At 43.2% G+C, this 16,881-nt stretch overlaps 1 protein-coding gene across 1 annotated transcript in view; it reads left to right on the top strand.

The window, feature by feature from the left end:
- The window catches only part of PLCH1 (phospholipase C eta 1), a 216,573-nt gene that overhangs the window by 180,959 nt on the left and 18,733 nt on the right, over nucleotides 1-16,881 (top strand). The window contains exons 12-15 of the mRNA XM_044251645.1: nucleotides 6,569-6,730; nucleotides 12,167-12,238; nucleotides 15,311-15,402; nucleotides 16,640-16,737. Of these exons, the coding sequence (XP_044107580.1) occupies nucleotides 6,569-6,730; nucleotides 12,167-12,238; nucleotides 15,311-15,402; nucleotides 16,640-16,737 (424 nt within the window). The remainder of the gene's footprint in view (nucleotides 1-6,568; nucleotides 6,731-12,166; nucleotides 12,239-15,310; nucleotides 15,403-16,639; nucleotides 16,738-16,881) is intronic.

Here is a 16,881-nt window from a genome sequence, read left to right as displayed (position 1 = left end):
TGATCACATTTTTGCAAAAGAGGATGTACTGTGCATACCTTATGTGAAGCCAATAATTACCTTAGAGGAGTTCTTAACCTCAGTTTTAAGTTAACAGAATGTGGTTAGATTTACAAATTATGTCTGCATTATTGCAGTAAATAAGCATTTTATGCTAGCCTTCATGAACACCAGATCGCTAACTCTCAAGAGGCTTACACAAGATCCACAGACAGGTTCAGCACATTTTTCCTGAGCATCTTTTGGAAATGCAGCCATCATGTTGTAGGTGTTGGGCACCTGTCAGTAAACAAAACACAAAAATCTTTGCCTTCATGAAGTTTGCACACTAATGGGAGAAGAGAAGGATAAATAAGAAATAAAACTTATGATTACTTATGTAATCTGTGTAAGTACTAGGGAATGATAAGTGCTGAAGGGAAAAAAAGGATGGAGGGGGGACCGCAATCGGTTAAGCGACGGACTCTTGATTTTGGCTCAGATCATGATCTCAGGGCCCTGGGATTTAGCCTCAGATGGGCTTTGAGCTCAGTGGGGAGTCTGCTTAAGAATTCTCTCCCTCTCTCTCTCTGCCCCTCTCCCACATGTGCGCCCTTTCTCTCTAAAATAAAAATAAATGAATCTTTATAGAAGGGAGGGAAGAAGTGTAGAAAGTGTGTGTGTGCGTGTGTGTGTGGGCGCGCATGTGTGGGGACACATATATGTACCGTGTGAAGAGTTTATGAAACTTTAGATACCATGGCCAAGAATGGTCTCACGGAGAAGATAATGTAAGAGCAAATGCCTGAAAGTAGGAAAGGGTTAGCCATATGGCTGTCTGGGGAAGAACATTCTAGGCAGAGGCCACAGCAAGTGCAAAGCTCAGAAGCAGGTCTTGAGGTTCCCCTGCATTACGTGGGTTAGAAGCAGAATGGGAGGCAGGACCCTCACATGGGGTTTCTTATCCCTCCTGGTCTGCTGTTACTGCTTAAATCGTTTTTTTTTTTTTTTTTTTAAAGGTTTTATTTATTTATTTGAGAGAGAGAGAAAGAGAGAGGGAGGGAGGGAAAGAGAATCTGAAGGAGACTGTGTGCTGAGTGCAGAGCCTGAATCAGGGCTTGATCCCATGACTGGGAGACCACAGCCTGAGCCAGAAACAAGAGTTGGAGGCTTGACTGACTGAGCCACCCAGGTGCCCCTGCTGTTACTTCTAACTAAGAGATTCAAACCACACTGAAAGGTTTTTGCTTGTGTAATAAATTCTCTCTGTTGTTGAATCATAAATCCTTTAAGCTTCTGCCTCATATGATTTTGAGTCATCAGCTGTAGAGACAATCTGGCCCATGATATATAAGGCCCATGGAAAAGCCACTGTGTTGTTCAGTGACTCAAGAATCACATGGCTCACATTAAAAAAACAAAACAAAACAAAAAAACCAGAACAAAAAACCAACAAACACACAAACACAAACACAAAAAATGAAATCTTGCCATTTGCAATGACATGGATGGAACTAGAGGGTATTATACTATGTGACATAAGTCAATCAGAGAAAGACAATTATCATATGACCTCTCTGATATGAGGAATTTGAGAGGCAGGGGGTCGTGGAGGGTAGGGAGGGAAAAAAAATGAAACAAGAGGGGATTGGCAGGGAGATAAACCTTAAGAGACTCGTAATCTCATGAAACAAACAGGGTTGCTGGAGGGGAGAGGGGTGGGAAGGATGGGGTGGTTGGGTGATGGACACTGGGGAGGGTATATGCTATGGTCAGTGCTGTAAATTATGTAAGACTGATGCTTCACAGACCTGTACCCCTGAAACAAATAATACATTATATGTTAAAAAAAAAAAAAAAAAAGAACCACATGGCTCAAAGTCACAGAGGACAGTTTCCTTTCAACCACAGTACAGTTATCTAACCAATTTGATTCAGTGAGGCCAATGCGCCATTATTCATCTTTACGGGGTCCTCTAATGTCAGTGTGACTTACGGACTTTGCACCCCTGTATTTCGACTTCAGTGATTTTTTTCTTCTTCACTGAGTTATTCGCTGTCTTTGTTCTTGTGCTCTGTGAATCTATATTCAGCCAGCTTCTTAGGTACAAATATTAGCTCTCCACCTCGTACGTGACGCTTATCCCATAAACAGTAAGCCTTCCGACCAGTTTTATATGAGCCCTTATCCAGGAACACATAACAACTGTTTCACACCCTGTAAAGAACTAAGAGCCATGCTTGACACATGATTTGTGCTCAATACATATTAGATATTGTTAGTAATAAGAATAGCAGAAGCAGCATGATTATTGCTGATGTGAGCCCGGAGCTCGTCGTTAAGCATTGCGTGTTCTCAGGGAGCTAAAGGAGCAGACAGGAGATAGTAGAGGACAGGAGTACATGCACAGACTTGCGCCACTGAGAAGCTGTTCCTTAGCCCAAGACCTTAAGATACCAGGCTTGGAAAGGCCCTCACAAAGGGTGGCTTGTATATTATCCTTCCTGTCTCCAGATTTCAGCCTAGGGGCAGGGAAAGATGCATTTGGGGATGGTGAGCTCCTCCAGTGATTTGTTTAGTTTTGTTTTAAAGTAAAGGTCTTCCGTGTTGGCTGCACATTGGAATGACAGGGGAGCTTTCAAAAATCCCGACACCCAGGTCCCGGCCCAGAGATTCCCACATAATTGGTCTGGGGCGGGGTTTGGGATTTTGGAACACTCCCCAGTGGTTCCAATGGGCTTCGGCAATAGAATGCCACTGTTCAAACAGCCCCGTTCCTGCTGTTTCCCAGGCTGGAGCGGTAGCCCGGGTTCTGGCTCTCTGCTTTTCCAGTCGTCCTCAGATTTCACTCTGGGGAAAAAAAACAAGAATGTATTTGTGTGAGTTACCTCACACAAATGGGAATGGGCGGACATTCCTAGATCACATCGACCTCTTAGAAACAGGAATTAGGAACCCCAAGGTCTTCTTGGGTGGAAACTACTCCCAACCATGTTAAAGGGCTGCAAGGGCTGCTTCGGGCATACGCGCCCCCCCCCCTGCCCCCGCAACATCCTTCCACCGTTGGCTCAGGGAACAAAAGAGCAAGATGCGGAGGGCTTTCAGCCGTGGTCCCTGCCACAGCTGCACACTGGCCGACAGGCCTCAGGGTTAAGTGTCTGTCTCAGCTTGCTTTCAGCCGCACTCCTGGGTTCCAGGACCAAAGGATAACACGCTAATGAAACCTCAACCACGCATCTATTTGTTCTCCACGGCTGCTAATTTTCTCGTGCTGTACATCACAGAGAAGAGAAAGATCAACAGGCAGTAATATCATTCCTTCAGCAACACCGAGGGTTTGGAGGGTGTGAAGTGAATAACCAGAGCCTTTGTATGAAGCCGTCATTATTTCCCACGCTGCTCGGCCAGTCGGGCTTTGTGTGTGCAGCCTTGCTTTGCTGCCTGTGAACGTCCCTGGGCGTAGCGGCCACAGTTCCTCTCCTCACCGTCTCTGACTTGTGTGGCCCTGGGCCACGGAAGGGAACTGAGGTTTATCTGGGGCCCTCTCGGTGACCTGGGCATGGTGGGTGCTCTCACATGCCTTCCTTTATGGTTCTCCTTTATGTGCCCCCTGTCAGGACTCTGGGTCACTTGAGCCCGTGTGTTGGGAGATGGACATCTAGAATTCTCTTCCTTCTGCACTTAAGTGAGACCTGCTCTTCCCACAGAGGGATTGTGAGGATAGATTTCCCAGATGCCCTCTAGGTTGTCCAAACATAAGCCTGCTCATGCTTAATTTGACTCAAGAATTTATCTTTTTCTGTAACCACATTAGAAGGATGGCTGCAGCATTATATGAAGAAATAGACCAAGAATCTTGAACCAGAAGTCTTGGATTCAAGTCCCTATTCAGCCACTTCCTAGGCATGTGTGTTTGGAAAAGTTTTGAATCTTTCTGCCTCTGTATCATGACTGAATTTGGCTAACCCTAGTGGCTGCCTTCAAGGGTACTAGGCAGCTCAAATGAAATATCATTATATGACTGTGTTTTGTAAAACCTTAGTGTGATTTACAGCCTTAGCTGCTTTTGCTATATTTCCCTGGGCTTTTTTCTCCACATGCATATGGTCCCTGGTGCTTACTGCTACTGTTTGTTTTCTCCACATTTTCCCTCCTGTTGGAATGCTGTCACTCTGCTCTCTGCGATATATTCAACTCTTATTCATTGTAGAACATTGATGTGTGTCCCCCAAAAGATATGTTCAAGCCCTACCCCCTGGTACCTAGGAATGTGACCTTCTTTGGAACAGGAGCCTCTAGATGTTATTAAGTTAGGGCTTGGAGAAGAGATCATCCTGGATTAACGAAGTGGGCCTTAAAAATCCAATGACGAGTAGTTTTCTTCCTAACAAAAGGAGACACAGCAGAAGCTGGGGACACGCAGAAAGAGGCCACATGAAGACAGAGGCAGAAATGGAGTTAGGCTGACAAGCCAAGGAACAGGAGGAGCTCCCATAAACTGGAAGAAGCAAGGGAGCGTCTTTTCCTACAGGAGGGAGTCTAGGTCTGCTGATGTGTTGATTTCATGCTTCAGCCCTCTCAGACTGCAAGGGAATACATTTCTGTTGTTTTAAGCGACCAGATTTGTGGTAACTTGTTACAGCAGCCACAGGAAATGAATGTACTCATCTTTTAAGGCTTGGCAAGGTTTTCGCTGCTCTTGGAAGTCTTTGCCACCTTCCCAAGGCTGGAGAAGGTGCCCCTCCTCTGTCTGGCTGTGATCTTCCTGGGGCTGTCACTTGCACCTGCTTGTGTAGTCGGCCGTTCGTGTGTCCGTCTTCTCCGTGATGCTGAGGGTTCTGTGACAGGGTGGTTGTGTTTTAGTCTGGTTTCTCTCCCGGCATACAGCAGGCAGCTCAGTTTGTTGTGTGCAAAATGAAGTTTGCTTTCTAACTCTCCTCTGTGTTAAATCCCTCCCCAGCACACTGGCCTAGGCTCTCGTGCTGGTAGTGGGAACCAGTGTGTCTGGCTTTTCCTCTCTAGGCCCCTGTTTTCTTTCTGCACAGGCTGCCAGGTTAATACTATTTCTAAAATACTATACTCAGACACTTAGCTACCCAGAGGCTCTCAGCAGCTCCCCACCTCTTGCCTTCATGTCCTTCCGCCATCTGGCCCTAGGGTACATTTCCAACTTTATCGGCCAGTCCCCTCCTCCATGCGACTTGTGCTCTAGAAAACCTTTGCAGGAGCTATGGGTGACAGGGAAGCCCCTCTCCATCGCTGTTGCAGAACCCCAGGCCTTCCCCCTCTTCTTGGGGGACCTCTTGGTCACTGGGGCAGGAAGGCCGTGCTCCTTCTCAGGCAGGTGCATCGGCCATCCATGGTTCCTTGGACCTCTTTAGCATCTCTGCCATCCATGCAGGTCAACTCCATCTTTGCACCTCCTGCAAGACCTGAGGGCCTGCAGTGAAGTGAGTCAGTGCCTTGTTCATTGGATTTACCAAAGACATTCGTGCATGTGATTTTAATACCAGGAAAGTCAGCAACTATTCCTCATGTATTTATTTCCCCCAAATTTCCCTTATGTCGTTTATATGGCTTTTCCTTTATCAGATTCTGTGAAAATAGATGGCATTACCAGAAAACTGTCTGGCCCTAAAAGGTTTAAATATAATGACCTCTTAGTAACGAATGTGTCAGTGGAAAACAGGCCTTAAACTTTTGCAAACTTTTGGTGAGGAATGTAGGAGGAGGTCCTCGTGGAGGAGGACTGGTTTCCTACCCTGCGGCTGGGCTGGCCTCTGGCAGGTGGCTGAAGAACTAAGGATGAGTGTTGGATGTAGAGAGACATGAAAGGAGCTGAGGAGCCTGGGGACGCTGGGGTCGGGCAGAGCAGGGTGGCTGAAAAGCCATGCTAAGAAAGACGTTAAGGAAATCCCTGTCCCTGGATCGCCTAAAAATTGCCTAAGTTGTCATTTGGACACGAGCATAACATTTGAAATTATTTGTGATCTTAAAGTCATTTTAATGATGAATCAGGGCACAGGTCAGTCATGAGTTCCCTTTAATTATACTTTGGGATCAGAGGTAGGAAAGAACTTTTATCTCAGAATAATCCTCAATTCCAGAGATTCCCATCGCATTCTTTTCCCCTCAGTAAAGGAGGTGATTTTTTTTTAATAGCATATTTTTTTCCCTCAAATTTACCTGTGCAGATACAGAAACTTAGTTTTTAAGACTCTCCTTCACTTTCCCTCTATTAAAAGTGCAGTGTAGAATGATAGGAAGGATTGGATTCTGCCTCAGCTTCTTACTAGCTTCATAACCTTGAGCAACTTTATTTCTCTGAGCATCAGTTTCCACGTCTCTGAAATGAAAATGATAAGACCTTGTAAGGTTCTCAAGGGTTGAATATAATCACAGTAATCTGTATTTGGGGGGGATCAGTGTGTATGGAGGGGGGAGGACCAAAATGGCATATTGTGCTTAACTTCTTACAGGCAATTGAAAGCTAATCAAATTATAGAAGCAATGTTGGCTTGAACGAGGATTGTGTTCTTATTCTGTGTTTCTTAAGGGAAATAATTTTCATTGCTTAATTCTTTGCAGAATAATGGGACCACTGAGCATCAGGTGGAATCTTTCATAAGGAAAAAACTGGAGTCACTGTTAAAAGAATCCCAAATTCGAGACAAAGAAGATCCGGATAGTTTCACAGTGAGGGCTCTACTAAAGGCCACGCATGAAGGCTTAAATGCACACCTGAAACAGGTACTCAGTTCCCTCTTGTACTTGTCCTTCGATAGGAAAAAGAAAAGTGCCTCATGCTCTGTTTCTGATCATTTGTCGTTGGTAAAATTCTCTAGTTTCTTCCATTTCTCTCCTCCTATTGCTCAAGAAATGAAAATCTCCCATTGCAAAATGATGTGAGAAATTGTTGAAAGTAGATGGACAGAGGCAGAAGTCCCTCAAATACTGCTTCACTGGGACCCTCAGGACAGTGGTCCCAGGCTCACCTGTCCTGTGCCTGCTCAGCTGAGGGTCGAGTCCACCACCTGCTGCACCCCCCCCTTTTCCTCCCCAGCCTGTCGTCCTCCATGCTGCTCTGACTGGACCTCCTGAGCGTGTCTTCCATCCATCCACTTCTCCTGGCCGTGGCTGGGTCCTCATCCAGGCCAACGCCAACTGTCACCTGGACCTTTCTTGCCCTCCTTCAATCTGACCTCCATTCTGAAATTAGCATGATGTTTTCAAAATGTAAATCTGATCAGGCCACTCTACTGCTGAAAATTGTGCAGTAGCTTCGTGTTATGAATGGGATAAATTATAAACTCTTTAACCAGGCTTTCAAGGACCTACATCATTGCATTCTTGTCTACCTCTCAGATCTTCTCCTTTCCCCGTCACACTGCTTCCCACAATTGTCCCAACAACCACGGCTGTCTGTACGTCATGGTCTTCCTCACGTTCTTTTCCTTCTGCCCAGAACACTCCATTGCTACCTCTGCTCTTGCTAATGCCTACTTAGTCTTAAATTCCAGCCTCAGTCTGATGCCCCAGATGAGTCCTGCCTTGACCTGGGATTAGGTTAGTTATCCCTTTATATTGTCCATGGTAGCCTGTGACAGCTTCTCTTTTCTGAAGGTTTTTTTTTTTTTTTTTTAACACATATGCAATAATTTGCTAAATATCTGACTTCTCAACTTGATTATAGATTCCTTGAAGACAAGAACCGTGCCAGTCTTAATAACCATCTTTTTTTCTGACTTGTTATAGTGCCTGGGCCTTAGTACAACTTTCATAAGAGGTTGATGAATGAACGAATGATTTGGGCTCCAGCTGAGATTTTAACTCTGCTTTCTTTTTTTTTTTTTTTCCCCAATTTATTTATTTTCAGAAAAACAGTATTCATTATTTTTTCACCACACCCAGTGCTCCATGCAAGCTGTGCCCTCTATAATACCCACCACCTGGTACCCCAACCTCCCACCCCCCCGCCACTTCAAACCCCTCAGACTGTTTTTCAGAGTCCATAGTTAACTCTGTTTTCTAATAGAAGTATCAGAAATGGTTAAGGACAAAGGAGGGTGGGTTTATTGATATTATCATTGCAGGGCATCAAGGGCATTTATTCTGGCCTAGAGGAGATCCAGGCAGTCACTGGCTCTAATAACTGACTTCCCTGGTACTGCCGCCTCTCCTCCAGGACTCAGGAATCCCCAGGCAGAAGGGGGACCACATGGGGTGACCACGCTTGAATCGAAGTGACAACTGAGCATTGGTGGTTACTCTCTAGAGTTTGTGCTGAGCTCTGGTTGGCCAGCTTAGCTCATACACCCACCCCTAACCTAATCACCATGAGTACGTGTCCTGCTGGAATGATAACTTGCCAAGGGTATAGGATAATATTGGCTTGTTAATCCCAGAGAATTTACCACTGGAAGTGGTGCCAAGGTCAGCCACTCTGATGCTGCACATTAGGCAGAATGGAATATTGGGGATGCAACTGAAATGTAGATTACAGTAGTACTACCCTTACCACTGATCATACAATTCTGAATTTTCTAAAAGATTTTTATAAATAGAAACTGCTTCCTCTTCACCCTCCCCTTTCAGCCACTTAGTTTTAACCACACGAATATCTGTAAAATTGGTTAGGTTACTTGGTTAGCTCACCTTGATGTCTGCTTCTTATTCTTCGTGAACTCTCATTGGCTAACCTGGGCCAGTCACTTCCACTGATGCTTCTGGAGAAGTCTCTGCTGCATCCTAGATCATTCCAATTGGACAGGCCATGGCAGGTCTTGCAGATTTGGGAGAAACAAACTAAACCCATCCTTCTTTTGCTATTCATGGAAGAAATCCCAGTGACAATTACCTTCTCAGGTAAGATGGTAAGGGATTTCAAATTTCCAACATGTGCTGGAACAAAACTCATTCCCCTTTTTCTTATTTTTTACTTTCCATTCAATCTGGGTGACTACAAGAATGCATTAGACTTCTAAAGTGGAGACTGTGACTTTAATAAACTGGGCTATAAAGCATTGAGCATTTTTTTTAATTAATTATTTTCATTAACATATAATGTATTATTTGCCCCAGGGGTACAGGTCTGTGATTCATCAGTCTTACATACATCACAGCACTCACCATAGCACATACCCTCCCCAATGTCCCTCACCCAGCCACCCTACCCCTACCTCCACACCCCCAAGCAACCCTCAGTTTGTGAGTCTCCTATGGTTTGTCTCCCTCCCAATCCCATCTTATTTCATTTTCTCCTTCCTTACCCCCCAACCCCCCCACCTGCCTCTCAAATTCCTCATATCAGTGAGATCATATGATAATTGTCTTTCTCCGATTGACTTATATTGCTTAGCATAATACCCTCTAGTTCCACCCACATCGTTGCAAATGGCAAGATTTCATTTCTTTGATGGCTGCATAGTATTCCATTGTATGAGCGTTGAGGTTTTTAACACTGCTGTTAGTTTTTAAAATGTGGTTTTGGGCTCAGTGGGCAAGGACAAGTTACTGTTGAGATGAGTCCATCTGTGTTGGATACACATGCGTATTGAGAGCCAAGGCTGAGGTTGGGCCGTGTGGTTCAGGGCAGTGCATCACCCCACCTTCCTTCTTGCTAGATTGTCATCTAGTCATGCAACACTGCATTCTCCTTGTGCTCTTTTCCCCCTAGAAGGGATTGGAGTAAAAGAAAAATGGAGTGCTCATCCTTCAGGCTCAAAGAACATAGTAGACACAAGAAAGATGCCTGTCCTTTGGAGTTCTTAAATCTCCTTTTTTTTTTTTTTTTTTAAATTAACATAGCACTGGCAACTGTCTGGATGGCCATAATTATTCCCTAAGGGGACTTTTCCAGCTCCTGTGCTCTCCCACCCACTCCAATTTCTCATTTATCTCACGACTGTAGTCATATTTCAGAAACAGTCCTCTGATAATGCCATTTTCTTGTTTTTTTAAACCATTCAAAGTCTCCTCAGAGTGTGGAGGATAATGTCCACCTTCCAGGATATAGCCCGTAGAACCGTTTCCCCAGACCCTGACCCCGGCGCTGACTTGTCCACCGATGGGCATGCGTACACGTCCACACCCACCTACTTCCTTTGTCTCCTGGCAGGTGCCATGTTCTTAGCACTCAGCTTTTGTGTTTGCTCCTCCCTTGGCCACCATGCATTTCCGCCTTCTCATCTCGCTTAGAAAAGGTCTGTCCATCTTCCGGCTTCAGCTTTTGCTTATCTCCGTGGAAGTCCTCCTTGATCCTCAGGTCTGGTAGGTGGCCTTCCCATGCCATCCTGCCATGCCCTGCACTTTCCCCATCAGAATCTCATTACAGTGTGTTACATTTGTGTCCACCCTTAGGTTACAAGTCCAGGGAGGACAGAGTCTGCATCTCTTTTGCTTGCTGTTCCCTTGTATACATGCCAAGTTCCTAGCACAGTGTCCAATCTGTGGACTCAATAAAAAATGTGGTACCGATGATCAGGGAGAGGTCACGTTGGAGATAGGTATTTGTGGGGATTACCCTTCTACATAAAGAGGTCATGTGAGATGGGAGAAGTTGGGGGAGAACAAGCCAGAGAGACGATGATTTAGAGCTATACACAATCCCCTTTTTATTACCAACTAGCTTTGTGACTTTGAGCATATTTTCTAACTTCACTGTACTTTAATTTTTCTTATTTGTAAAATGGGATTTTAATCCTACTTATCTTTGAGGGTGGTTATATACTAAATGAGAATATATGTAATGCACTTAACATAATCCTTGGGGTGTAGGAGGTGCCTACAAAATAGCATGACCATACATTTCACCTTGCACAGGACAGCTCTACTTCATACCTATTGTCCCAGTGTAATTGTTAAAAGTGCCTATTTCACTCTTAAAAGAGTTCGTTTTGGACAATAAATGACATGGTCCCCTGACTGGTAGGAGGGCTATTTGAAATAGAAAGGAACTCAGAGGTTAAGTGATCCATTCCTCTCCCATTTCACAGGCAAGAAAACGGGTCAAGAGAAGGCAACCGATGGACAAAGGACATTTAGCTATTTTGTCTCAGAACTGGGTCTTCTAACTTAGAAAGCAGTGTTACTACTATGACCATATCTGGCTATCTTCTTAGCTCCAGGATTTTTGAACAGTTAACATTCAGCTTCAGTAGATCTTCTAAGGCAGTCAATAGACATTAACCAGTCAAATGAAATTACCTTGTAAACCCCCTCCTACCTCCTGCAGCATTTTCTGAACTGTCTCTTTCCCCAATCAGTCCTTAACCTTATCCTCTTCCCACCCCCAATCACATCTTTGATTAGTCTCTATGGATAGACATCAGTGCCTCCCTGGCATTTTGATTTTAAGTAGTTTTGCTCACCCACATTTATTCCATTTATGTGCTTATCTCTGCTTCTTCTCTGTTTAGCCAGAAGGCCCAGGAGGGTGGGGCCTGCTGATCTCTCTTTATACCATGTCCTTAGCCCTGAACCAGCTAATACATATTTTTAGGGATGACCATTGAGGAGGAGTCCAAACCCCTTTGTCGGTGTGGGCTTTCTTTCCCCTAATGAGAGATGGGCTTGAGTGAGGAGATCTCTAGCCTGGAAAACTAACCCACAGGAGGAAAATTTCAGAGGCTGCAATGCCTCTTCCAGATGCCCACCACACAGGGAATTAATTTCAACAAACAGATAAGCTCTGCTGTGGTTTACTTAAACAAACAAAAACAGTCTCATTACCTAATAGATGTATTGGGGTTTTATTTTTTTAGTCAACAGAATTGACTCTTAAAAACTTCGAGCCATTTTTCAAAATCAAAACCTATTTTAATGAAAGGTGATTATCCCCACTCAGCACATTCAGAAGAATACCTCTTGTGCTGTAGAGAGTCTTGTGACCAGGCACTGGAGGGACCGGTACAGCTGGACATTCCTAAGAGGCCCTTGACACCAGTTTGGGAAGTGGTTGGCAGTTACTGTCTCCTGGTTGGTACCCACACTTCTCCAGTCCATTGTCTCCCTCTCTTGAGATAGACTCCACAACTTTTGGAGTAGTGAAGGTATGGGACAGGAGGAAATGAATGGGACTTGCTTGTTCTACCTAAGGCAAAGAGGGTTCCCCTGCCATTCCACCAGAACTAAAGCAAAAACAAAAGCAAGGAAGAGTAATAGTCATATTATGTTTTATTTACTCAGCATCCAGATGTGAAGGAAAATGGAAAGAAATCACATGGACGATCCCTCATGACCAACTTTGGAAAACATAAGGTATGAATTAAGAGTGACAAAGATGCATAGTCCAATTAATTTTAAAAGACCGGAAAGTAGCAGGACAATATCATCATAACCTTGGAATAACAGAAGATTTCTTAAATAGGAATTCAGAAAAGAGAAAGATTGATAAGCTACTTTAAAATTGAAGAACTTCTTAAGAAATTCTTTTTGGGGCACCTGGGTGGCTCAGTGGGTTAAGCCGCTGCCTTCGGCTCAGGTCATGATCCTGGGGTCCTGGGATCAAGTCCCACATGGTGCTCTCTGCTCAGCGGGGGCCCTGCTTCCCTCTCTCTCTCTCTGCCTGCCTCTCTGTCTACTTGTGATCTCTGTCTGTCAAATAAACAAAAAAATCTTTAAAAAAAAAAAAAAAGAAATTCTTTTTATTATTACTTGATAAGTAGGCTGCATACTCGAGTATTTTTGATACCCATATCCAACAAAGGACTTATATCCTGAATATATGAAGACTTCTTATAATCAATACAAAAATACCATAATTTTTTTAAATTATTAATTTGAGAGAGAGAGAGAGCATGCACAAGTGGGATGAGGGGTGGAGGGAGAGGATGAAGCAGACTCTCAGTCCCACGACCCATGAGATCATGACCCGAGCCAAAACAAAGAGTCAGATGCTTACCTGACTGAGCCACCGAGGAGCCCCCATAGTTTTTCTTAAATGGGCAAAAGACTTAAGTGGCCTCACAAAACAAGATTTCCAAATGGCTAGTGTGGTACAGGTACTGAGCCTTATCAATCCCCTGGGAAATGCAAATTAAATGATGATGAGATTTCACATATACCCATATATATACCCGTCACAAGAGCAGACATAAAACGATTGACAGCCCCAAGGGTTAGTGAGGATGCTGAGCAACTTGAACTTTATTCACTTCTAATGGGAGTATGCATTTGTGCAACTATTTCTCAGTATCTATTAAAGCTGTATTATGCACCATGTCTTATCAGTTCTGTTGTTGCGTTTCAGCCTCATGACGTACACTTAATATTTACAGTGGCATTAGTTGTAATAGTACAAATAGGAAACTGTTCAAACATCTGTCAACAATAGAACAAATGAAAATTGTGGTGTGTTCACATAAGAGAATATTTTTCAGCAAGGAAAATGACAAAACAACAACTGCATACAGTAATATCTTTATAAACATGACATTGAGCAAAAGAAGCCAGACCCAAGATAGTACATACAGTTTGGTATGATTTAGATGAAGTTTAAAAATAGGCAAAAAAGATCTAAGAGGTGTAAGTCAGGATAGTAGTTACCTTTGGAGAGGAGGTAAGGAAGCTTTCTGAATGGAAGATCAGAAAGCTTTTGGGCACCTAATACTTCATTTCCTCCTTTGGGTGGTATCATTTTGTGACTTTGGAAAGTCATTGTGCTTAAGATTGTTACATTTTTCTAAATGTATGCTATGCTTAAATAAAAAGGTAAAACTATGTTATACCTTTTCAATAAAAAGGTAACATAGTATATAAGAAATCAATTATTGGGTGGTAAACTTTATGCATGAAGCTTTTGTACGGCCATTTCTTGTACTTTAAGGAATGTTGTAGCTGGAGTTTCTTGCTCCATCAATAGGATAATTTATTAAAAGTTTGGGCAAAGTAGTCATTATACTAAAAAACTGAAAACAACCAAAACGTTCATCCATAAAGTCTTCTTCAGTCCATAATTCATTTGCATAATGTACAAATAGGCAGCCATTGAAAGATGAAGAAATACTTTAGCTACAATAGAATTAAAATTTATTAGAACTCAAGTCATAAGAATCAATGTCCACAAGACTGTTGATGGGTTATTTTAATATATATGAAGAGTATTTATTTTGAAAGTCAATATTCTGTGGCTTACAGAATGACTTTACAGCCATCATCTCATTTAATCATCACAACAATAATCCTTTATAAAATAGTTTAATCCTTTATAAAATAGTTTCATTGTCCTTTCCTTTTAAAAAACACAATAGGAAGCTAGAGAGGTTGGCCAACTTGCCCACTTGGTGAGAGGTCAGGCTGGAACGTGAGATCATCAGATGCTAGTTTTGCACACCATGCATTCTGAGGTTCTCAAAACATCAGTAGCACCAGAGAAGGTTCTAGACTTTATTTGGCACCTTACTGTCAGTGCAGCAGACTTGAGTGTGTTTATGCCAGCAGTTTGGTTTGGTGTTTTACTTGTTAAGTAAGAGAAAATCTGGAGGGTGATGTGGTCCCATGATTAACACGAGGGTGGTCTCCCTTTTCCTTTCTAAGCCACAGCCCTCAGAGGTCCAGGGTGCTCTCCAAAGATCTTATCTTTGCTTGTGGAAGCTGGTTTTTTTGATGGCAATTTTTTTTTTTTTTTGCAATTACAGGATCCCTTCCCATTATTTGTTTTTTTTTCTGTTATGTATTGCCAAACAGTGGGGTTATCGCTAATGTGTTGGGATAAAACTGCGTCATTCCAAAATGTCTTTATTTCTGACAGCCTTTAGTCCTGCAGCCTTTCAGCCTGAACCCTGTGGATAATAATTTTTATTCTGTTGGTAGAAATTAAAACGGGTCAAAATCTCAAAAGTGCAGTTTGACTTAGACAGTTATTTGAGCGCACGCTAATCAAAAGCAATAAAAAGTTATTCATAAAAAAATTACTACTTGTCTTTTTTGTCAAATCTGTCTTTTATAAGTCAGCAGGAATAGTGAATTTCCTAAGTAAAAGAACATTTTATCCCCTTACAGTCATTTGAATAGATATTATAACTATGACTCTTCTGCTCTTGGAGACCTTCAATGAATGACTAAATCATCTTTCTAAAACCTACATCTTTTGTAGCTTAGAAGTCCATTTTAAGCAAGAAACCCTCAGGTTTGCCTTAATATTAAATATAATTATGATCATAGACATGCTTTTTATTAATGGTAAGTCAAGCTGCAATATTTGGCTAATTTGTTTTCTTCCAAGTAATTGTCCTTTTTGCGTATATTACAATGCCCAGTCCATTCTCTAGATGTTGCAGGTGTGCCTGATGCAGTGAGTTTGTTTTTCAGTTTACTGTGATTTTCCAGCAGAAAACCACAAAATCACGGTCTAAGTCGTATAGTACTGATGACGAGGAGGACACACAGCAGAATCCTGGCAAGGAGACCAGCCAGCTGTACAGGTGAGAATGTACCTCCGTGTTTCCTGCTTAGACTCCCAGGGCCTCTTCAGTCCCATCAGCTTTGCTATTTTAGTTGTATGTGTCTAGAGAAGTGGATCACAAGGTCAAGTGCTCAGTGCAGCAGGATGTGGGAATATGAACTGGGTGTGAGATAATAACACAAGGAGGGGACCTACACTGCGCCTGGCCCACAGGGAGCTCTTGCTAAGCGCTGGCTGTGGCAGTGGTCAGGGAAGAGGTTTCTTCGGAGAAGAGAGAGGGGCCACAGGAGCTAGTCCGGGGGGCTCTCCTAGGAAACTGAAGGCGCTGATGGATGAAGAGCACATGCGCAAAGCTAGATATCTGAGGTATCCAGACTTGAAGCTCTTGTTCCTGTGCTGCTGACATGGGATGAGTTAGGCTTCTCATATGTTTCTAGTTCTTAGTCATTGTGAGGATTAAAGGAATTAAATTATTTAGCCTGATAAGCCCTCTTCCAATTAACTAAGCACTCAAAAATATTAGCTGCTGTTTTCCTTATTATTGCCAATAGAATTTGAGATGAATAAGATGATTTTCTGGCAGCTCATGTACACTGTAAAGTCACAGGGGAATGTAAATTATATCATAGATAAGTGGATGCGTGTGCGCGCGCACACACACACACACACACACACACACCTGTGTGCCTTTATTGAAAGACTGAAGTTAAATGAAATTAGAAGCATAGAGAAGTCTTGTAGGAATGGACATTTAGTGCTCAATTAAATTTTATATTTAGCTTCACTTCAACAGAATATCCATACATAAAATGGTAACTAGTAAGGACAGAGAGGATGTATGAGGTTCCTGCCCTTAGGATACAGAAAATTGAATCTGTAGTTACAGTAAAGGATGTAAGAGAAATGGGATCACCTCCCAGGAGACCTCTGCTGTGAATGTTCTCGAATAGAAGTCCAGGTTCTCCTCCTGACAAAGTTGAGGAGCTGCCTGATGAACTCCGCTTCTGTTACTTGCTGGCTGAGGAACAGCGGCAGTCAAACCTTTCATGACAGAGCTCACAAATACACGAGAAGACACTGGTTCTCAGCTGAGCAGTGACTAAAACCACATGGACAGGGTATTGTGGTGGAAAGAGAGCTGACCTAGGACTCACACTTGGGTTCTAATCCTGGCTCTACTAGGGGCAGGTAAGGAAGGTGGAGACCAAACCTCTTCCAGCTCTAAGTGACCTGAGTCCTGACTGTGTATGTCACAGGTTGGGTCGCCGCAGGAAAACCATGAAGCTCTGCCGAGAGCTCTCTGACTTGGTGGTGTATACAAACTCTGTGGCGGCCCAGGACATTGTGGACGATGGTAAGGAGAGAGCTTTTCTTCTTGAGAAACATTCTCGACTTTTCTTTGTCAACCGTTTACTAACTAACTGTTTGTTAATCGGATCATCAGCATGCATTTCTGGAACTGGTAGCGTCCAACGTGTCGGGAAACTGGCTGCCAGTG

Source organism: Neovison vison, chromosome 6 (assembly GCF_020171115.1).
Source record: "Neovison vison isolate M4711 chromosome 6, ASM_NN_V1, whole genome shotgun sequence".
NCBI classification, from domain to species: Eukaryota; Metazoa; Chordata; class Mammalia; order Carnivora; family Mustelidae; genus Neogale; species Neogale vison.
The sequence above is the reverse complement of the archived record's forward strand: the minus strand, read 5'-3'. Positions and strand labels throughout refer to the sequence as shown.